General features: G+C 39.9%; 1 protein-coding gene across 3 annotated transcripts; it reads right to left on the bottom strand.

The window, feature by feature from the left end:
* Positions 1-105: 105 nt before the first annotated feature.
* Positions 106-21,838, bottom strand: usp47 (ubiquitin specific peptidase 47). Of its 3 annotated transcripts, none has more exons than XM_032513148.1 (28): positions 21,513-21,838; positions 16,669-16,863; positions 15,567-15,683; positions 15,267-15,420; positions 15,095-15,191; positions 14,864-15,009; positions 14,656-14,735; positions 12,631-12,780; positions 12,343-12,438; positions 12,104-12,256; positions 11,210-11,368; positions 10,003-10,134; positions 9,731-9,807; positions 9,513-9,568; positions 9,059-9,171; positions 8,833-8,934; positions 8,480-8,687; positions 7,287-7,402; positions 7,016-7,135; positions 6,078-6,885; positions 5,693-5,868; positions 5,519-5,599; positions 5,283-5,398; positions 5,082-5,200; positions 4,135-4,265; positions 2,883-2,930; positions 2,658-2,788; positions 106-998 (listed from the first exon to the last, which is right to left on the bottom strand). In XM_032513148.1, the coding sequence occupies exons 1-28, from the start codon at positions 21,555-21,557 to the stop codon at positions 824-826; spliced, it is 4,101 nt and encodes a 1,366-aa protein (XP_032369039.1). In that variant the 5' UTR covers positions 21,558-21,838; the 3' UTR covers positions 106-823. The 3 variants fall into 3 exon arrangements, with proteins under 3 accessions (XP_032369039.1, XP_032369050.1, XP_032369060.1); XM_032513159.1 differs by lacking the exon at positions 21,513-21,838 and adding an exon at positions 17,668-17,686; XM_032513169.1 differs by lacking the exons at positions 16,669-16,863; positions 21,513-21,838 and adding an exon at positions 15,787-15,969.
* Positions 21,839-23,582: the final 1,744 nt, after the last annotated feature.

Genomic DNA, 23,582 nt, shown 5'->3' with positions numbered 1-23,582 from the left:
ACAGACGTGTGCGTGGTGCCTCACAGGACCTACCTGCATGATTACATCTGGAGCAAAATAATTTACAATAAACCAAAACAAAACAGGGAGATTCTTAACTACTTGGTTTGGTTTCATTGTACTTTGTAGCCAAGGACCAATAGTCTAAGTATCAATTAATCTAGTGGAAGTGATTAACAGTTTACAAATTCTTAGTTGTTGCTTTTATTGATTCATCAAATCCTGAAAACGAAGTTGTCAGAGTCACTGAGAGAGAGGTCAGGCTAAATAAGTAGTTCTTGGTTGTGTGTGCTGTTGGTTTTAAAGTATTTAATGGAAGGTGAGCAATGTAAGAATGATTTCTGCAGTGCTCAGGGTGTGTGAGTATATGGACTCACAAGACACTCACAGATGAATCAGAATCAACACTATTCCTAAAACAGGAAGAGAAACACAGTGGCAGGGAGGAGAGTGAAAGGATGTGAGGAGACTTAAATAGACAGGATGGATGCTTTCCAGCCCAGTTTCACAGTCCTTACACCTCTGCGTCCGTCTCTGGAGCTTTAAAGTCCAATTGATTCGTCTATACAGTATTTGATTCTTTATCTGTATTCAATAGCTTTTGTACTTCCCTTTAAACTTTACAGTACAATACACTACAGTGCACAATAGGGTTTCTGAGCCAGTCCTGGGGCTCAGAGTGGAGGGTGAGAGCATATCAGCCTCTCAACGCTGCTTGATGTTCAAGTAACTATCAGCCCGACACGCAGACAAAAGTCCCATAGCCCGGTGGCTCTGCTGCAGCAGCCGGACGATCCAGATATGAGGAGCGGTGCTCAGTGCTTCAGTCCTGCACCGGGTCCTTGGCAGGGCCTCCATCCAGGTAGATCTTGAGTGCCTTCTCCTTGCGTGGCGAGTAGCTGACACGGTGGCCAGTCTTGAGCAGACGGCTGCTCTCCTTCTTCATCAGCTCATTACGCGCCTCCTCCGACAACTCCATAGGCTCCTCTGTGCTGTCCCTGCACAAAGATGACAGAACTGTTGATCTCAAGTCACACATGTTTGAAATCAAATACACTACTGTTGACTTCATCTCCATCTTTTAAGTTATTTTGGAGGATTAATGAAGGGTTCAACAAAATAGAAGGGGGCGCATTAATTATGAGGGACGATGGAAAAAGCAGTTATGCTGCTAATGTACAATACAGTTTTGCTTTGGTTCACTTCCAAATAAAGAAAATAAATTGTATTATTTTGAATGAACTGTTTTTATTTAATTTATGCTTTAATATTAGCAATTGTAATAATATTTGTGAAAACAGACATTTTACATCATTATTTAAAAAAATATACTGGCACATGCCTAATCCCAAATCACTAAACTCAAATGAATAAATACTAGGGATGAGCGAGTACAGCATTATCTGTATCTGTTTACCACATGAATTATCTGTATCCGGATCCGTACTCGGACTGGGCGGGGCCTAAACCGGAAGTGGTCAGATTTAACCCGGAAGTGGGTCGGGTTCTCTTGAAATGTGCGGGGCTTTAACCGGTATGTTATTCAAGCATGCAATTGATATGAGTTGATCAAAAATTGTTATATTTATTGCTGATTTGAAAACTATTTACATGACAGCATCGAGCTTCAGATCAATGGTGTTGTCATGGTAACAAACAAACTATATACAGAACGTTTTGCAACAATGAATACAACACATGCGGTTGCAATTATGAAGTAAAATGTAATGAACAAGAGTTTTCATACTCAGTATAACTTTCTTTTTTTAACTTTTTATTTTTTTATGATCAGTGTGATTTTTTTTGTTTTTGGTTCTTTTTTTAAATTTCCACAACAGGTATATGTGTGTGTGTGTGTTGTGTGTGTGTGTGTGTTGTGTGTGTGTGTGTGTGTGTTTTGTAGAGAGAGAGACACAGAGAGAGAGTGGGGCGGGGGGCAGCTGACAGTAAAAAATTAAAATCTCCAATGGCAGAGACGCAACGGGAGTTGCATTTAAACCAAGCCGCATGTCTGAAACCCACGTTCACCAGAAATCTACTGGTTACTATTAAGGACTACAAACCGAAGTTTAAAAACAAAACTGAAGCTGAAGAAACCCTAACGTTAACGAACCACCCACAGACCCGATTGACTGACGGAGGGGGAGAGGAGGAGAGGAGAGGAGAGGAGAGAGAGAGAGGAGAGAGAGAGAGAGAGAGAGAGAGAGAGAGAGAGAGAGATGAGAGAGAGAGATGAGAGAGAGAGGAGCGAGAGAGAGAGAGAGAGAGAGAGAGAGAAGAGAGAGAGAGGAGAGAGAGAAGAGGAAGAGGAGCGACGTCAAGAGAGGGATGTGGAGAGATCGAGGGTGACGGGGGGGGAGAGAGGCGAGAGAGATGAGCGCATTTCTCCATGTTCTGTGTGTGTGTGTGATAGATCCAGCGGTTTTAGCGGGGTGCGCTGTGATTTATCAGAACGCTGCGCGGCCAGTTGAGGATTGTATCAATCGAGCACTGATATTGACTTCGGCAAAAGTGCTTTAATTCGTACCCGGATACGGATCACCCTAATAAATACCATCAGATATTCATGACAAATTACTGCTTGACCATAGTTCTGTGTCTGAGCACTGGAAGAGAAACATTAATCAGTACTTAATTGTGAACTGTAATTGTTTTACCTGTAGAAGACCACAGCTCCGTCGTCACAGATGTACAGAGGCCATACGTTGAGAGTTGACACCTTAGGGTTCCAGTCCAAATCTTGATGGATCTCCAACACAGATATATCACAAGGGAATGTTCCTCTACCCTGCACAGAACAGACGGGTGGATTCTCAATCAGTAATGGAATAGATTTGAAGATGAAAATAAGTGTCCTATGTGAGGCACTGCATTTCACATACCTTTGCAAATTCTAGGCTTTCGAGAGGAACATCACTCATTTCACTAAGCTGGAAACAGAGGAAAGAAATTAGTCACTAAAGGCCATTTAATGGTCAAGCTACAGATCTGCAAACTGTAGTGAAAAAAGGTGACAAGACAAATCTAGTTGTGCAGGCTTTTAATTTATTTATATACTGTACATTACTTTGCATACTGCTATGTAGCTTTGGAATTTGCCCCTGGGGAACAACAATTAAAGCCTTATTGATATAATACCATAATTAATTTATTGATTTAGTTTGTATAGTTAACCTGAATCTGCAAAGCAACTAGGTTAGTAACTAACCGATAATATAAGAAGTCTTCATTGTCCTTATATTACAATGAAACAACAAAACTACAAGTGCCCTTCTCGGCGGTGTTTAAAAGAAAACTATTGAACACATCCACATATAAGACAAACATTGATTCAGCATTCTGTCATAAAACAAGGGTAGGTAGTTGCTATAAGACAGACAGACACACAGACAAACACACACACAGACACACACACACACACACACACACACAGACACACACACACAAAATGGCTGACTATTAGAACACTAATAAAAATGGGTGCAGACTAGAGTTATGTGTGTGTAGATTTAGAGTTGGGATGGCTTTTGGAAAGAAACTGCTCATTAGTCTGGTGGTTGGTGTTCTGATGGAACTGTGTTGTCTCCTTGGGGCAGGAGATCAAAGAGATGGTGGCCGAGGTGAGAACAGTCTTAACAATGTTTTTTGCTCTGAGAGGTAGCGTGAGGCAAGAGGGCAGCTAATGATTTTCAGTGCAGTGTTGATAATCTTCTGCAGGGCTTTTTGTCAGCTGCTGAGTAGCCAGCAGACCAAACTATAGTGGAGTAAAAAGGACAATATTTGCCTCTGAGATGTAGTGGAGTGTAAGCCAGGATAATTTTGAATGGTGCGCAGAGCGGATCTTTACAAAGTTGGAGCATCACCTCATCTCCTAAAGTAAAGGTTTTGCTTACAGTGACAATGATTGTACATATCTCAATGTGAACATAGTCCACACATTCAGTTTATTATTAAGGAATGTAGTGAGATGTAGTTTTAATCTATGTGTTATTTATTTCCTGCATTTTGCCTACCAATGTTGGTTGACTAGGATGATAACCCTGTAATTGTTTTTTTGGTTGAACAAATTTAACCTTTTATCAGTTTAAATTATGTGACAAACCGTGAAAAGCATCCAGCAGGACACAGCCATACCTTCTCCTTGAGTTCTTCTACACTGCTGCTCTCCAGAATAACTTCCTGGAAGGGCCCCAGCTTCATTGCAGCGGGTCTCCATCTCCGGGTCAGGACAGCTAGCTGTGACATGGACTTCATCTTCTCCGGTTCTGAGAAATAGATCATAACAGACCATAGGTTGAGGATTTTATTTTGCCTCAAACTTTACCTACAGAAAGAACATGCTTCTCTGTATTCTGGTACTAGTGTATCTGTTGATATTTGTAACTTCATGTCATGGTTTCCAAAAAACAGACAGACTTACAATTCCTCAGAAAGAAAAGAAAGAAAGAAAGAAAGAAAGAAAGAAAGAAACTGTCCGTCTAAATGAAATTCAAGGACTTTTAAGCACCTTTTTAAGCCATATTTATTCATTTTCAGGACTTTCTTGAGCTTCCTTGAGGTAAATTGTCATAGTCTAAAAAACATTTGCTGCGGACAGATATGCACAACCAAACTCATAATATCACCTGACAGACAACGCTGAGGGCTCAAAACCCCACAACGAACATTTCTTAAGCTGTCATGGTGACGCACAGCAGGACATTCTCGCTTACAGTCACTTCAGTGATTATTAGCTGTAGTTCTGGTAATGCCACTTTCCTTTGACAGTTAGTGCTTGTAAAATGCAGAGATTCTTGTTTTACTACATTAATGTAGCTCATTACTGTGAGCCCCTGCCTCCACTAGCCAACTCTATTAATAACATTCGAAGCACATTGGAACTTACTTTTATTTATGCCAAAGTAAAAAAAAGGCTTTCTGGGATTTTATTCCCCGTAGCTAAAAAGTAAATATGTTTATGCTTTAAGCTGTCCATTTAGCAATACAACTTTTGTAGTAATTTGGGAGTCCCAGAGAAAAAAAAACTTAATATACATAACCCAATGTAACATGTTAGAAAGAAACCGCAGAATGAGTGTTACCATTGAGAACTTCCAGGAAAACTTCCCAATTAGAGGAGATGCTGATGTCTTCTTCATAGACATGGTAGTCCAGAAACACTGTTCCTGGGTTCTTCCACGTCTTTTTCCTGAGACGGACTCTAAACACACACACGCACGCACACGTTAACACCTACACTTTTTCCTCTTTTTCTATGAATGTATACTAACAAAAAGTCTTACCTGTCAATGCTAAGGTCAAGCTTACACTGTTCTTTCAACTGGGGGAGCAGCTCCTCTTTAGACTGTCTGACAGTCATGCCCTTGGCAAACACCGTGTCCACGAGGAACTTGCAGGGCTGGGAAACGGACGGACGGACGAACACACAGACACACACACAATTTGTGTTCAGCAAGTCAGGTCATATCGACTACCGATATTTTTGAGCATAATGACAGAAAAGCCTTTTAGGTCATACCTCTGGTTCATTCACCAGTAGTTGATACACTTTCACTCTGTATTCACCCTTTTTCAGTGCTCTTCCTAGCCGAATAGTTATCTATGGGAATTCATAAAATGTACAAGTTAAGTCAAGTACCTTCCGTCTCTAACACAAAAAATCTGACAAATCAATTCTAAATCGGATTCTGACCTTGTTGTCATCAGAGAATGATGAGAGCGTTTCGTTGAGCCGTACACTCTCAAACTCCTGGTTGTTGGCATACACCCGAAACACTTTGAACTGGGTGGAGGTGACACCCACATATGGCTCCAGGTTCTGTTTAAATGCTGCTAATGTTATTCTCTTGTCCACGTGAACCACTAAACCTGAAGCAGATCACAAGAAACAATTAAGCATTCTTGAGGAAATAAAACACAGATCAACACATTTCATTTGCCCAATATTGTCAACGCTAGTTTAAGTTCTGCAAGAAGGTCATTGTAGTTATTTGCCCCTTGATATGTAATTTGAACAAATTGTGCTTACTTAAGGAAGATTAACCCTTTAAACTGCATCATAAACAGAAGGTTCATACATTTTTGTGCCTCCGATGAGGAGTCATCCTGAGAAAAAGGCTCTGATCTGAAGTACAGGTACTGAGCCTCTGCCTTGCTCTTCCCATTGTCGTCATACTCGCTGTCGGTTCCAGAGTCTTCTTCAGCAGTGTCCCAGGTCTCTTTTTTGCCCTCATGGGCTTTGGAGCGACGGCTACTTGTGATGCTGTGCGAGTCCAAGCCATTGGCCAGCTGTATGGGCCCGCTGTCTGCATTGCAGAGTGTGTCACTGCTGTGGCTGGAGCTCAAGATGTCGCTGTCCACTGAGCTGGTGCTGCGGTCATTGTTCACCTCAGAGTCTGAGCGCTCCTCACAGGCAAAGTGGTTCTCAGGGTCAGAGGAGGCGCTGCTGCTGCCCCCCGCTGTGGCCCTGATCCGGTTCTCTAACTCTCTGTTGTCTGCAGCCACACAGAGTGAAGAGTTTGAGTCCTCTTGGGTTGGGCTTTCGATATGTTCAAAATCGCTGGTTTCAGAGCTTTTCTGGCTGTCACTGGGGCTAGAGCCTTGCTGCTGCTGCTGCTGCTGCAGCGACAGATTCTTTAACTTTTCTGTGCTCTCCTCGAGGATGGCCTCTACGGATTTCCTGTTACCTTTTGAACCCTCAAGGGGCACATCACAGTCACCTCCTACGTTTTGGCAAAGAGTTCTGTTGGCCAAGGTACCAGGAGACTGCTCAGGCAGTAAGACTAAGAGCCGAATCGTATTTCCGTGACGATCCAACAGTTTCCACAAGACTGAGTCAGTAAAAGCAACCTGATGATCTGTCGACTCAGAGCTCTCTACAAAAACCTGATAAAAAAACAAAATGAAACACGAATGTGAACAAGTGTTCAAGTAGATTTTCTGATATAAAAAAAATGGTGCAACACAAGGGAAACATGGAGGCACATAAGTGAGAATTAAAAGAAAATGTGGGGACCTTGTTACTCCTGAAGAACCCTTCAGCTTTCAGTGTCTTGTTTGGAACATATAGGAGCCGCAGGTCATTATAGCAGCGCTCCAGGACCACACGCATGCTTTCTGCAGATAGCCCTGTAGCCTGGGAAGAGACACATACATAAGGCTAAGGTCTGACAGACTGATCACATTCTTACAGCTAATGCATACAACTTAATTTACACAATTTTTGGTATTTAAAAATTTAGAAAGTAAGAAGAGATGCAGTTAAGAAACTGAGCAGAGGAGGACACCTGTGCAATTAGCTGTTTGAATTCAGTGATCGTCTGGTTCAAGTACGCCCGAACACTGACTGGTGAGGCGATGTTCTCACTCTTCAGATCCACAACATGGACCTTCACCATTACCTCTGTAGAAAGTCAGAAACCCACCCAGACAAAGCAATTATATTCATTTGATTGGTATTTAACAGTACTGTCAGTTAAACACGTTCTTAACAGTGTTAACGCAAACCCATTTTAATGGCGTGAATTCTTTTATGGAGAGATTAAAGTTCTTTTTGGCCTAGCAAACTTTTGAAACTTTTTTTCACATGCTGTTGCAACAACTAGTAAATTTAGAAAAACTACAACACCACACCGGATCAAGCTAGACTGGAAATAAAACAACAGGCCCGCCCCACACACTTGTTTGGGCTTGCAAGCCGGCCAAAGAGTAGTACATTAAGTTTTGAGTGGATGGAAAACGGGAGATGCCCAAATGGATGCCATTCAGCGTATGAATGGAAAGTTTACTCTTTAAAAGTTGCCAAATGGTTCCATTGACAAGACCAAAGTGATATGTGTGTTTAGTTGTTGTGAACTGAGCTATCATCGCAGCACGTCCAGTCTGAAATACCACTTGATGACCAAGCACACAGCTGATGCCAATTCTCCGCCCCCCCGTCAAAGTATTTTTTTTTTCACCCTTTTATTGATGGACATTGATACGACATTGTGAGAGAGATCACTTGCTCCAAGTGAGAATGTTATGTTTAAAATTGAACACTACAGTAGGCTGTATGACAATGTTGTATCAATTAAAAAAAAAACATTTGCACAAAGCCAGCTTTTCCACTTTTCCATGTTGATAAGAGCATTTAAATGACAAAAAAAAAAAATAATGGGACAAAACAAAATCAAGGGACATTTAGAATAGATTAAAAATTGTGATTATTTGTGAGTTAAATATGACATTAATGTAATTAATCACAATAAAATATTTTAATCGTTTGGCAGCACTAGTACTTGACCATCTACATCCATCATTGTTGTGTACAGTCCATTTGCTCACAACTATCAGCGTTGGTCTGCATTAAGTGGAGACTACATACTTAGGACTCTGATTCATGGGCTTTAAATCAAACTTTTTTTAAGTAACTGCACATAATTTGGGACAACTCTTGTAAAACAAGATGAGTATAATCCAACAGAAGCAGGCTACTGACCTCCAGGTTTGTAAGGCTGGAACGCTTGCTCTGGTTTGCGGGTCTCAAGCAGCAGGTCAAACATATATGAGGACTTGACTCCTCCAAGCAGCAGGCCCATCGGTGTGTCCTCCTCCCCTTCGTAAGAGCGCTCCAGGTACTCGTGGAACTCATCATACTTTACCAGGCGGCAGCAGTCCAGAGACACCAAATCCTCCAGCTCCATCAGCTGAGGTATAGAATACACACACACAGTGGTAGTACACAATAATGCAAAAAATAATACTTTTTACTTTTACATTTAACAACCAAAGATGAGCTGAAAAAATGTATTGATTAGCTATGTTGTTGGAAAAATCAATAAACCAACAAACCTTGTAGGCCATTTCTGTTGCTTCTTTGAGAGTTTTGTCTTTGTGTACTTCCAGCTTGCTCTCCATCATCATCTTTACAGGATGCATGCAGAAAAGCTTAATCTGGAGGTAAAAATGGAGAGAGCAATAACAGTTAAACTTGCTTTAAAAGAAAGGCAACGCGTCAACTGGTCCTCATTCAGAAGCAAAACAATAAATCTTGAACAGATCCAAAAGGACCATATACCTTGCAGGTGTTGCGCTCAATCTCCCTCTGTCGCTTTTCCTGCTCTTCAGACTCTTTCTCCTTTTGAACCAAACTCTTTATGTGCTCTGGGAAGTCTTCTGCAGCTAAATACTCTGCAGACGGAACAGACAGGGTACACATTAAAACGGCATACTAATTCTAAGACCAGCACAGTCAAGGCAACCCTAGTTATAGAAACATTAAAATTAACATCTGCATAAGATGTAGTGGTGTTGTTTCTATTGGTGTGGGGCCCGTTACAGGACAAGATCTCAAGCTATTGGCTCAAAAAGCGCCAGGGCTGGAAAAATAATCACTTAAATGAACATAATAGCACTGAATTATCCAATTGATCACATGATCACAATGCCTCCAACAAGTCTCTTACACTACCATAGAGGCAAAAGTAATTTTGCCATTACCTACAGCAGATTGAATTTAATTAATTTCTTACTTGCATTCCTTGAGGGATCTTTCAATCTATAAATAAGCATATATGCATTTGTAGAGCTGTTGGGAAAAAAGAATGTCATATTAATACATGTCAGAGAGAGAGAGAAAATATAGTTCTGTCAGCCCTAAGAGAAGCTGCTACATGCTTCAAAAGAAACATGAAAGAAAATGAACAAAGAATGAACATGAACCCTCTTGGCTTTGATATAGACAACTCACCTTGCAAAGGCACTGGAATAATAGCCTCTGCTCCCTGAGGACCCGCCATGTGTCTTCCTGATATCATCTTGGGTGATCTGCCAAACAGCAATGCACAGAACCATACTGAATCATTCAACAGATATTACCATGTTAATGATAACTACAATGTTAAAATGACACAGACGCTTTTTGCTTAGTTTAGCAACATTGATATAGTCTGGTGAGTCTTTCTGACCGACATTTGAAGAGCTGCAGGAGGACAAAACCGGTTACTAAGGGCTGAGGCTGACCTTGCTAACATGCTGATCGTTGAAACTGTACCACTGGCCATCACTGTAGGATTTGATGCAGGCGTAGTAGTGGCCACCTGCAGCGCTCCCAGAATGGACCATGACGGAGAACAGCTCAAAGGTCAGTAAACTCTGAGAATAGACAGAGAAAATCTTATTGTTCACATAAAAGCAACAGCCAAGCTTTGGTTTGTGGATGCTCAACATGCAGGATTAACTGATGCTGACAACAGGGACATCTACTAATGATACCACAGTTGCAATAACAAGATATAAGCTGAAGATACGCTTTTTTTGCAGAGCTACAGTCACATTGGATAAGCAGAAGAAAGCATGCACAGCAGGGAGATACAGCTCATATTTCAATTTTATGAAACAAAAACACTGTGACCTGCAAAGTGCTGGCTGGGTCATCATCTGGAAAGTGCAGTGCACATTATGAATGAAAGACAGACATTTCATGTAACAAGAAGAGGGACGTAATGCATGACATAACTTGGCAATAATTGTTTATTATGCATTATGATTCTTTTGCACACTAGCACTTAAAATTTATTTTGTTCGTCAACATTTGCGTATGTACTTTGGTTGTGGTTTTTATGTGTTTTTTTATGTAGTTTGTTTTTTATGTTCTGAGAAACAAATAAACTAAACTTTTCAGCTTTGTCTGCCAGCAGACAGTTGCTCAATAACATTTCCAGGAGTCTCCCCCATCACTACAATATTCCCACAGCAACTACAGATGGGAGATAATGTAAAGGAAACACCAACATAGAGAGGCATTAAGGGCCTTTAGTAGAGCTCAACTGCTCTCTGAAACTCTACTGAGGAAATTGAAATAAATAATTTGGAGTTTTGATAATGGTGGTGTATAAAACAGTGATCCACAATTTGTTGAGATCTTGTGCCTGCGGAAGTCATTGCCTCAGCGATTCAAATCGTTTTCATACTGAATAAATCCCTTATGTCCAGTATGAAAGCATCTCCATTTATCAGGGTTTTTTCTTGTTTTATTTATACAGGTTATAAGAATATCCTGGCAGCAGGTAATAGCTTTTTCATTTTTAGCTGTTGTACAGCACTGCTTTCAAAAACTTGAATGGGACATCTCTAGTTATATGCACTTTCACACACTCTTCAAAAAACAAGGATAATAACAACTATACACAAATATCTACTGTATTTAGCAAGCGGTCAAGAGGATTACCTTTGGCTTCAACACCCTCTCTGTGCTGCCGGTGCTGTCCAAGCAGATGCCCTCATCCACACAATCATCGGTGGAAAAGTCGTTGCTCATCTGGTCGCTGTGGCAACTTCCTTCATTCTCTGCTCCACTGTCAGTGCAGCTCTCTGTCTGAGGTGACTTCTAGAGAGGCGGTCATTTCAAAAACAATAATTGGGAGGGGTTAAAATGTGTCACAAACTCAAAAACCAGGTGTATTCTTTTTACTTGATCAAATTAAAAAAAAGTAGATACCGGTTACACATCTGGTGTTGTCGTTGTGGCCTAAAAGGTGTTTGTACATTTATCTTCCACTAGTGTTGTTTCATACTAATAAACACAGAAGCACCATAATATGCACCGAAAAAAAAAAGGAATTATCCAGGGGTATCATATGTTGTTCCCTCACTACTAGATGCATTGGTATCGAGAGGGTATAAATATTTCCCCAGCGGGAGGTAACCAGCATTACATTCCTGGACAGAACACTATAGTGAATTTAACATTTGAGAATGTCAACACCCAATGGATTACACAAGATTACAACGGAAAATATTTTGCTGTATAAGATATCATCTGGAAGAGTCTAAGTGGATGTTTGCGTCGAATGTGAAGAGATTCCCTCCAGGGGGGGTCCTGTGATATCACACTCACGAGAATAAGAATGGGATGGACGGACAACCTAAAAACATAATGCCTCTGGCATAAAAACATGACCACTGCTTATGTTGTGTTATTGATGGTAAACAGGAGATAGTAAAGAAGAAAAAAAAACACATTTGAATTAAGCCACAAAACATTCACTACTCTGAAGACCTATTAATCAAACGTAAAATCAAAAAAAATGGTGGGAACAGGTAATGCCATTTCTGCTCTCACCTCATCTTCCACATCCATGAATGGACTCATGTCGAGTTCATCAGGGAAAGTCATGCGGTCGTTAAGTTTGATGCGATGCATAGTGGTGTAGTCAAAATCAAACCGCTTCAGCTGCAGTGTCAGTAGGTAGGGTAAGTGTAGAAATCTCAGACCCTGTGTAGAGAGGAATCAGGCGGGTCAATAGCAGAACACTGTCTTTACTGAACACAACTCCCACATCCCATTTTCAGTGTGCTCACCTTCCGAGCGTCACATTTCTTCTTGCAGCGTTCACAGAAATACTGGTTGGGCCCGTCAAGAGTTTCTGGTTGGATGAAAGCCTGCAAAGCCTCTTCCTGTGGAAGAAAACATTGTTTCAGGCCCATTTAGATGGAATCCAAAATACTAAATAGTCATAAACTGTTTTAAAATAAGCTGCCAGTACTGAACTGAAGGCAGTAATTGTGACTGATGTTTAGTGTTAATTTAAATCACCGCTGCCAATATGTTAAATGTTTAAAGGAATGAAATGTGGAGAGAAAACACACCACACTGCCGTAGGCTTGACTGGCTCCGAAGGGTCTGATCACAAGAGGGATGTCCAGGTAAGTATCAATCCTCCAGCTCTCATAGCCACACTCCAGACAACGGACATAATCCTTCAGTTTCCCCTGGTACAGCTGGTTGATCAGGTCAGCCTGAGGATATGAGGCATGACAGTCAGGCCTTCTCAGCCATTTTTCACTTGTAACAAGACAGCATCTGCTTGAGCTGCAAAATGTTCTCTCCCTGCTACATTTGCGCTCTAAAAAGGAGGCACCATTGTGAAACCAACTGCCATCCAAAACGGTTAGATAGATTAAAAATAGATACAATAAATCAAAAACAACTTTGAATGTATTGCCCCACTAGTGGTAAGAATCTAAGAATAGTAAAGTTTTATCTAGGAATGCACCGATTCATTGGGATTACAATGTCCGCCCCATTTTCTGTCATTGTTTATCAATATGTATCGACTTTGTGCTGTGTTGTGTTCATTGGCCTGACTCATACAACAGTAGCCTACCCAGCTGCAAAAAAGGACAGTCCTGTGGTATTTCAAGTCAACAAGTGTACATTGATTACCGCAAGCTAATAAAAAACAGAGATGACGTGGAGGCCAAGACAGCATAGACGAACAGAACTCATGGACTCAAGGAGCCCAACGGCACTCAAGAAGGTGAAATCCCTGTGGAGAGCTGGCAGTGGTGGAGGAAGTACTGAATCTCACTACTTAAGTAAAAGTAAAAATAACCAGAGACATATTTACTTTAGTAAATGTAGAAGTACCACAATGACAAGCCTACTTAAGTAAAAGTAAGTAAGTACCTAATTTAAAATGTACTTTAAGTATTAAAAGTACTTGCATAAGGATTTATTTTCTTAATCTTATTTGCATTTTACAATTTTAAATGGTAACAAAGCTTGCAGGATATGTTTTATAACAACGTTGGACCACATGTGTGAAATTACTTTGAAGTCTCTATTGAGAAAAAAAGATTTGAACCCGCAAATCGACGCTTGCTTACCTAATTGTTTAACTGGCACAAAAAACAAACATTAGCATCGGTATTGACATCTGCTAAATGAAAATTCTACAAATTCGGTTTTCGTATTGGCTGAGAAATTAGCAATCAGTGTATCCCTAGTTGCAGGTTAAAAAAATTCAAAAGGGATTACTGTACAGTGACCGTTTTGAGACATCTCAGACTCAGTTCATCAGGCTCAGCTTATTGTAGCCCAACTTCCATTGGTCTAAGTTGTATTTTGTCCGCCCCCAAATGTTCAAACTACAGCTAACAGCTGCACTTCGCATGTTGACATTTAAGTTAAAATTGAATGTTAACATGTTGACATGTAGTATGTTACATTTAGCATGTTGGCTTGATGAGTTGTCAGTGTTCTACAAGTGCTTTTTGAATCACCTCACATATTGGCCGAAACCACCTGCCTAATGGAGGGAGATGGGGGAAACCATTTCTGTAACTTTCCAAACAAACAATCTGCCTATAATGCCCACTTTACTTACTGCAATTCAACAGGTAACAGTCCACTTATCTACAGCTCAACAGAACAACATTTTTCACAGACTCTGGACCAACAGTACACCAACAAGGCTAAAAATGTATGAATATCCAAACTCTGGATTGGGGCTTGAAGGAATGCTAAAACTTTATATGTCATCCTGAGATGGAAAAAAAGAGTTAAACAGTTACCAGACACTGTAAACTAACTGTACTGTATCCATTATAGTAGTTTGTTATTTTTTTCATTATTTTTTTCATGGGGCTCAATCACATGCATTTATTCTGTGGTAACCAGGAGCTTGTGTGTACAGACCACATGGCTGTGAATACGCACATTGGATTAAGTGTTTGCAGTTTATAATTCACTCCTGAGATAAGAAACAGCTAACCCTGGGGCTTATTAGACCATTTCACTTTCCCCACAGTAGCTCTTTTGTTTCCATTGGGGGGGTGGGGGGAGTTGTTGTTGTTGCCATAAGTCTAGGAAAACTTCTTGCTTTCTTCTACCTGCTCCGTCTGCTTCCACTTTTGCTCCAGGGCATCAAACATGACTCTGCACAGCTCCTGGACGTCATGCTGCTGCCAAGCTAAAAAGACGAACGCACAAAAGGTGTAATTGAGTGTACAGATACAGAGGCATATGGTCTCTCCTTTCACACAAAAAAAATGCAGTCAGGACATGTGAGCCTAACCACAGGGGAGTACAAATGCTCACCTTCACTGCTGTCCCACCCAAAGCTCCGCGTCACATCAGTGGTCTCGATCGCCCGTTTCTTACTAGTCTGCAGCAGAACAAACAGCCTTTGCAGCTGGTAGGGTATACTGGTGACTGGATCCTCTTCAGTCTCCTCAAACTCCCAGCTGAAGTTGGACAGGAGTTAAAAAAAATATTAAAAGGTGTAATTTGCAAGCAAAACTTCAGAAGGACTTCTGCGAGTTTACTTACTTGTAGAGCGCATTTCTGAACTCCGGGGTCATGAACAGCGTTTGTAGAAGACTGTTCAAATAGCAAGTCATTGCTTGGTTGACCAGGCCTACGTAACCTGGGGGGGAGAGTCAAGAAGTAAGAGGATACCTGGAGTTGTATATAAGATGACAAACAGGAGACAAAACCTCACCCGTATCAGATTTGTTGAGGATGGACGAGTAGGAGTAAGACGGACTGCTGTAGTCACCACTGCAGCCTGCAGTGCCATCTCTCGGTAGAGGCCCGATTATTCGCTCCTGGGAACTGTCATCCAGCCCACTGCTGTCTGCTGTTCCTGACTCATCCTGCACGCATAAATACAATAAGCAACTTTTTAATAACGCTTTTACAACTTTAGTTTTAAAAAACAATCTCACCCCACTAGCACCTAACGGTAAAAAAATATTTTACTAGGAAATTAGGAACTAATTGGTAATCTTGTACTACTCACCGATGCAATCTGGGGCTGCTCTCCATCTTTGTCCGTGAGCTGGAGGAAATTCCTCTTCCCACCAGGCTCAAACCCAGAATCTGAGAGGGGCATCTCACTGCTGTGGTCCAGTGGCACCTAAAGGGGGCAGAGTTAAAACAAAAATACCATCAAAACAACCATCCTTGACAAACGTAGACAGCCACCTTCAAAAACAAGTCTACAAATTGTATGAGCTCACAAGAAGACTTGGATTCCCCCCCGATATCATTTTCAGCAAATTCTCGGTATTGACGGGTGCAATGAAAGTTGCTTGAAGCCAACATGAGAGTACTGCTATGTAGCAAAAGACTTTCTGTCTTTCTCCTGGGCGTGCTGGGGACATGCAAGCAAAGTGCTGCAATGGAAACATACAGTGGCTTAATCCACTGACCTAATCAGTGAGATAACAACAGACACAGCACTGGGCTTTGGCCTGGGTCAGCAGAAGGATTAGCTTGTGCTCATTTAAGAAAAGGGAGTGATATGCACACAAATATAGACAACACTGAGGGAGCGCATTAAGAATGCATTCATTCATATTAGGGTGCTCTCTCTTAGCAACGCCATTCTTATCCACTTTGTTTTCTTTATGGCAGAGAACAATGGTATGGCAAAATCCATTTTTGAACACTGATAGCATGAATGAAAAATAAACTGTTGTCTGGTTTCCAAACATATATCTTTACCAGTCAGCTTCACTGAGGCAACAATCTGGTGACACAGCCCTCTTAATGAAGAAGTGGTAGGGGCTATGAATCCTAACAAGACTTTGTCCGTCTGTCATTTGGTACTGGCCAGGCAGTCTACGGTGTTTACTAGTGCAGCTTTAACCATCTCTTCCCAGACACTTTGGCAATATTCAACTAACTTTGTGTCATAACAATTTGGGTAGTATGTGTAAAACAACTACAGTAACCCCCCCCCCATGTGATTCTGACTCGTTTGTTGCTTGAACTACACCTCTCTCTCTCTCTCTCTCTCTCTCTCTCTCTCTCTCTCTCTCTCTCTCTCCATAGCACAGAATGGATGGTGGCAGCCATTAGTCCCAATAAAAACAAAAGTGATTAATGAATTTCCTAACCATGTCGGGCGAGTTTCCCCAAGCAAGGTCAAAAGTGGCTTTCACATATCCAGCTTTGTGGGCAACATCTTCATATAGTTTGGAGAGGGTGGTTGAAGCAGGCAGGTTGAGGGTCAGCCTCTCATTGACCGTCTTTGCACTGGTGATATCCTGAATGATACACAGCACTCTGGGCTCCTCGGCTGCATTTTGGATCTGCAAATCAAAAACAGGTAAAACATTAACAAAACATATTGGCTACATTTTCATTCTGTATTTCGTGTTGTATGCACCATGTACTGGCAAAAGGTTGTTAGAATAAACGGTTAGGAAGATGATAAATATCTGAAACACGGCAGTACACAAAAGAAAAATGCCACATCATGTCATGCCTCAATACTGTAACTTGTCAAAGCATCAAAAAAGAAAATGTGTTAAGTTATGAATAATGTTTACTTATTCTTTAATCAGTTGATTTCAATTAAATGAAAATGGTGACAATTTGGTATCTGTAATGTTTACTTTTTTTTTTTTTTACATTGAATACTTACCTAGGCTAATGAAAACTGTTCCACACCCTAATCTTGTGTACTTTTCTTCTTGATCAGATACTGCCTAATTTAAATAATAATACTGTACTATTGTAATAACAATGATAAACACAGTTGTATTTGAGAAGTTGAAGACAAACATTTTATTGCTCAATGGAGTAAGGAACAAAAAAACTATCCTTTTGGTTTCAGAACCATAAATCAAGTACTTTATTGGTAGGTTTATATGGGCATTTCAATTTCAAATATGATTATAGTTTTTTGTATCTTTTTTTTTTACCGGACACAACTTCCAGTATGTCATTGAAGTGGTGATTATTACATTGCATGTCTCTTATGTTTGATAAAGCTGTTTGTGAGGCTGACTCTTGATAGAGAATGTTCTCACGGTGCTGCTACATGCATCTACAGTACTTTATTTAACGCCATGCTTTTTCTCTCTCCCACACCACACACAAGGCAAGGCTACCTGAGAAATCCTCTTCATCTCATCAAAAATATTCTGTCTGCAACTCCAAAACACACCCTAATGATATATGGAGATAGTCAGGGTTAAGAACAATATAAAACAAACACAACAAGGAAATAGGTTGTAAAACATGCCTGTCTAACTACCCTAAAAAAACAAATTTAGGCTAAATTAGCCTGACCTGTCTGCCTACACCCATCACTGTTTGGCTAGAAAAAGCAACCTCTTGCCTGATTAAAGGTTCATAATTAAAGGAATATATATTCAAGTTATTCCTGTTTTGCAACCTCTCTTTGAGGTTTGTGATCTTCGCAAAATGTGACAGGTCCTATGAAGTAGCTGCAGCTGACAACACACAAGTGTATTATGAGATTAAAGGTTATTTTTACCGTGCATATAATCACAAGGTGCCGACATAAAACCACATGTACTGCAAAGCACAGACAGCATTTCTGTACAGCTGCAACAGATTCTAAATGGCACAAAAATAATGACAGGCCATAAGGTTGTAAAATATCAGTTTCCATGAAATCTTAATTTCACAAAATGTAACCTAACTACAACTGCACATGGCACACACACACAAAAACATAAAAGAACAGAGATGCTGGTTGTGAAATTACCTAAAGCCAATATTCTAATTAAAATTCAATTTATTGCTGGTGGCATATTTATCAACTTAACCTGACACTGTGGCAAGCAGTGGTGGATGAGGTATTCAGATCCTCTACGTAAATGAAAGTACTAATACCACATTGTCGAAATACTCTACTACCAGTAAAAGTACTGCATTGAAAATGTTACTTAAGTAAACATGTGTTTCATCAGGAAACTGTACTTAAAGTTTTACAAATAAAAAGTTCTTGATGCAGAAAACTCCTCACATTTTAGAAAAAGGAAATGATCAAAACAGTTCTGTCAATCAACTAAGTGTTTAATCGCCTAATCATTTCAGCTGTACCTGTATATTGTTGGGTAGTTTCATTTATACCAAAGAATCCTGTTTGATAAACAACATGTTACAATCTTAATTTTTAAAGTAACCAGTAACTAAAGCTGTCAGATTAATGTAGTGGAATAAAAAGTATAATATTCTCTCTGAAATGTAGCGAAGTAGAAGTAGAAACTGACATGAAAAGTAAAGACTCAAGTAAAGTACTTTAACATTTGTACTTAAGTACAGTACTTGAGTAAATATACATTTATATTCCTCCAATGGTGGAAAGTAACCAGCCATCAACTTGGATGAACTACAGTATCCAAAAAAATGCAATTTGACAAGTCAAGAAGCATCTTAAAATCCAAGATAATTGAAATGTTCTTCTTATAACAGAGCATGAGGATATGCCAATATTACTTTAACACTATTTTAATTCCATCAAAAATACAAAGCCATTCACTAGCCACCCACCTTAAATGTTACAGGGTTGTTTGTGTGAGTGTGATTATATAACGGTGATTATTAAATGAGCGTCTCTCCTCACAAGTTTCATGGAATCAACACAAAGCTCTGAGTATCATCTGGAATCCCACACCACCATCAACACCAAACTGCAACTTAAATTACCAACCCTTGAGCTCATGTCTTTTTCTACAACATTAGTCAATAATTTGTAACCTCACCATCAATTTCAGCAACAGAGTATATTGGAATATTGGAAGTTATATTTCACTTTATGTTCCTGTCCTACTAGCATGTCTACAGAGCTAAAAAATAGTCTGATGTATATTGACGGCCAGCTGATTTAATAGTGTGTTTATGCCACCTGGGAACCTCAGCGACCACCCCCCGTGATTACTTTGTTTTTCTGACTGCCAGCATTCACACGCTGCGTGTTCTTCTTCTGTTATATTGGCATTTGGCATAACAACTTGTTGCATGACTGCCACCAACTGTTGGGCGTAGCCTAGAGCATCAGGAGTGTGAAAACATGGAAGCCGCAATGACAAAGATTTGCTGCTGTTTTCTTATGCGAGCATACAAACAACACATCAACACTGGTGTTTGTTTGTGTTATCTGCAGGACAACAAACAGGAAAGGACCAATTTTTTTATACATAGGCCTATATATGAATAATTTGAAACATGTTATGTCTGTGTAGGTTTCTTGGCAGAAGTGTTTGTCCACTATAAACAGTTTATTGTCATTGAAATATTTTCAGTGAACCAAAGCCGCCTACATGAAACGTCAGTTGTCAACAACACGTCACCAACTGGGAAACTCTGTTAGCAAAATCTAGCCCGAGTTTCCCATAGGAAGTGACGTGAATAATGACGTTTTCAATGGGAAAAATGTTTTTCTGATACCCGTGAACGCACGGTAGGCTACTTAACTTGCTGGAAGAAAAATAAAAACTTAACTGCAGGAAAACTGCTGCTAAAGTTGCAACAACAGGTTTCACATCTATTTCAAACTAAAAGAAAACAAGAGAGTTTTCTTACTTTGCTGAAATTCTGAAGATCTGAAAATTACTAATTTGCGGTCAACGTTTTAAGTAAACAAACCTATTTCCTCCTTACAAGCTTGCCCTGCAGTTTTATTAAATTTGATCATTAGTAGCTAAAGGCTACACTATGACTATGAAACATTGAAAATTCAAGTGTGGGCAGTGCTGCATCAGAGAATCCAATTTTCCCACCAGCCCTAATGTCAACGAGTGACGTCCTATGCTTGATGTATGACTCTGCAGCTGACGTAAATGCAGCAAAGTGCTATAAAACAAATCAAACAATAGGACTTCACGTTACCCTACACATATACATAAATATAAAATAACACTTGAATATGACTGCCATGCCAAAAGTATACTCTAGGACCTTTTTGCTAAAATCCATTCTTAATGTGAGCCAACATGACAGCATACAAATTACCATTAATGGTTTACAGAAGCTGTAACGTTAGCAAATTCATTTTCTACTTCGGCTACATACTACCATCGTAGAGTAATCGATTGTAACATGTAACGCAAGGATCATATTCTACGTCGGCAGCTTCCCACCGAGGCAAACATTGCAGGATATACTAACATAAGAAACACTGACATATGAGTTCAAAATAGGAAGGGCGAACACTTCGGTTATATTGATGCTAACGTTGTATTACACGAAATTAAAAAAAAACGTTAGCTAGTGAAATCCGCTAACATTAGCGTTAGCTTGCAAATGTGACAAGCTAACGTTCAGTTATGCCACAAATTCTATTCAAAACAATTTGCAAACACGGACAAGGAGGAATCAAAGTAACGTTATGCAGCATTATAAAGCTAGCATTAGGGGTAGCTAAACGTTACTTCAACACTGTCTGCCTTGTTCATCGATGTAGCTTTTTGCATTGGGTTTAGCAACTTCAAAAACATCTAACGTTCGATAAGCTTGAGTTGTTGCCATCAACCACTTAAAAAGCTAACATTAGCTAATGTTACTTGGGGCTAACTACTGTTGACAAATGTCTGTTTTGGGGGATAACATAATGTCAACCACATTTTTAAAAGCTCAGGAGTTTTCCGATGTTCAAAAAGCCACATTCAAAGGCTAGATAACTTAATGATAATTGTGTTAAAGCTTTAACTGGCCGTCATTAACTCACTTTATCTGAGATGCACTGGAACTAGCCGCTAGCCGATGTTAGCAAGCGTTAAAACGTTAGTTAGCCATGTCATGATAGGCCGTCCAAGTGTTAGCAACTGAGAGATAGCCTCTGAACGATAGCTACACCAAGATCGCTAACTCCCAAAGTGGTGCAAAACTTTTGCCATTATTAATGAGCATGGTCTACAATGGTGACAGCTAACACCAAGGGCCTGAGTACCCAACCTAGGCAGCAGGGTACGCGATATAACCTCACCTCTTTGGGTACGAACTGGTTCTCCTGGCTAGGCACCATTTCCATTTGTGCGACAGTTTAGACAAGAAGCATCTATCCGGACAGGGATGTCAGCGAAACAACGTCGCAGCGGTAAACACAAACATAATTTGTGTCCTGTTTGTTCTAAGTTTGGATGCTTGGATAACAAAAATAAACTTGCCAGAACTTGTGTGCTTATCTAAGAGACCGCAACACTCTCGTTACACTACCCAAACACAAAGTGCCCTGCTATAGCTACATGGAGAAAAATGGCCGGTGTTTTACTCCGCGAGAGCTTTGGCGTCACATTCCATCCAGACAAGCGTGCGTGATGTGTGCGGACAGGATGACGTCTGTGTGTGTGTATGTGTGTGTTTAGGGACACAGCGCTGACAGGAACACACGTAAACACGGCGTTATATGGGTTAGCTTTTGTGATAGAGTGCTGTGGGTCAGTTCGGCAATGCTTTCAATTTAACAATGCCCTGTGTTCAATCCAATCACACAGCAATTTTGATAGATTACACTGAGTGAAGTGCACAACCTGGTTTCATAAAAATGTCACCTGGATGACCACGTTCTGGTTTAAAGATTTAGAACACACACATAGGCTACAGTTTAAATTAGGGCTGTCAATCGATTACAATATTTAATTCGTGATTAATCAAAGATTCAAGATTGAAAATCCTTTATTAATCTCACAATGGGAAAATGTACACTGTTGCAGCAGCAAGGGATAAGAGGAAAAGTAAAAGACACACAACAACACACAATAATAAATATAATTAAAAAGCGGAAAATCGTATGATTGTCCATAGCTTTGTTCAAAATGTACAAAATTAATTCTTAAATAAATACAGTTTCTTACTAGGCTACTTAAACACTTAAAGAAAACTCACCTTTAAAGCTAGTTCACTCTCGTCATTTCCTTCTTCCATAACAGCCAGGAGTTCAGTTTTCATTAAAAAAATAAATAAAAACAATGTATGGTGTGTTAACTGCATGCCAAATAAATTCAGAGCACACAAGGCCATAAGACCGGTTGCTGACAAGTAGAGCTGGACGATATGGAGAAAATCAAATATCACAATATTATTTTACCAAACACATCTAATTTAAGACGATATCCAGTCCCTATAACAAAGTCAATATTTAAAAAAAAAAAAATGTTACAATGATGGAAAGTATTGTTTTCTGTCTAACAGAACTGGCTTTAGTGTTGTATCTTTTACTTGAGTCCAGCTTGTCATGTCATACAATAGAGTGAGTTGGGGGTGATCATTGAATCAAAATATAGTTTTGCTGCTAAATTTGTTAGGCAACTTCTTATATACCAGAAATTGGTCGGATTGTATTTAGTTATTTGCATTATGTTTTCACTTGTTTTTTGAAGGTTAAGGTGGAGTCAGGGATGATACAGAGATATTTGACATGAGAGAAAACTTGAATGTTCTCACCAGACACATAAACTTTAGGATCACAGTCAGATGCAGAGTGTGTCTTTGTAAAAAAAAAAACATGCAGACAGTTTTTTGACATTAAGAAACAGGTGTGAATCTCAAGAAACTCAAGAATTCAAAATGGTAGTCCACAAGCCAGTGGGTAAAGTCACTGCTGCTACGTCCATTATTTTTTGTCTATGCATACACTTAAAGAAATGCTACCAAATGCAATATGTACAGCCATAGCCAAGGCTAGATTACTTAATGATGTACATTACACAAAAAATGGTTTAAAACTTTTTGAGGGACTTTGTTAGTCTAGTTTCACAGTGATGCTCTTGTGCTAGCAAATCACTACATTTGCTCAGACTTAACTGTTTAGTGGCGCAGTGAATCAGAATCAGCACCAAGTAAATGTAAACACATACAAGGAATTTGACTATGGCTTTTTGGTATGGTTCTAAAAAGTACATAGACAAAAGGTAGGTACTTCGATACCTTTTGAGATAAAAAAAGCCAAATTACTTGTATGTGTTTACACTTGGGGTTATAAACTGGGGAAGACAAACAACAATGGAAAGGTGATTGAGGAGGTAATGAATGATAGGAACTTGGTTTGTTTGACTGA

The sequence above is a fragment of the Etheostoma spectabile genome, chromosome 1 (genome assembly GCF_008692095.1).
Source record: "Etheostoma spectabile isolate EspeVRDwgs_2016 chromosome 1, UIUC_Espe_1.0, whole genome shotgun sequence".
Taxonomy (NCBI): domain Eukaryota; kingdom Metazoa; phylum Chordata; class Actinopteri; order Perciformes; family Percidae; genus Etheostoma; species Etheostoma spectabile.
Note: the sequence above shows the minus strand (reverse complement) of the source record. Positions and strands in the feature narration are given on the sequence as shown.

Excerpts from the sequence above, each read along its gene's own strand:
- usp47 (XM_032513148.1), bottom strand. The coding sequence starts at position 21,557 with ATGGAAATGGTGCCTAGCCAGGAGAACCAGTTCGTACCCAAAGAG. Across the intron at positions 7,403-8,479 it reads CCAGCCTTACAAACCTGGAG|AGGTAATGGTGAAGGTCCAT; the intron begins GTCAGTAGCCTG and ends GACTTTCTACAG. Across the intron at positions 999-2,657 it reads GGAGCTGTGGTCTTCTACAG|GGACAGCACAGAGGAGCCTA; the intron begins GTAAAACAATTA and ends ATCTTTGTGCAG.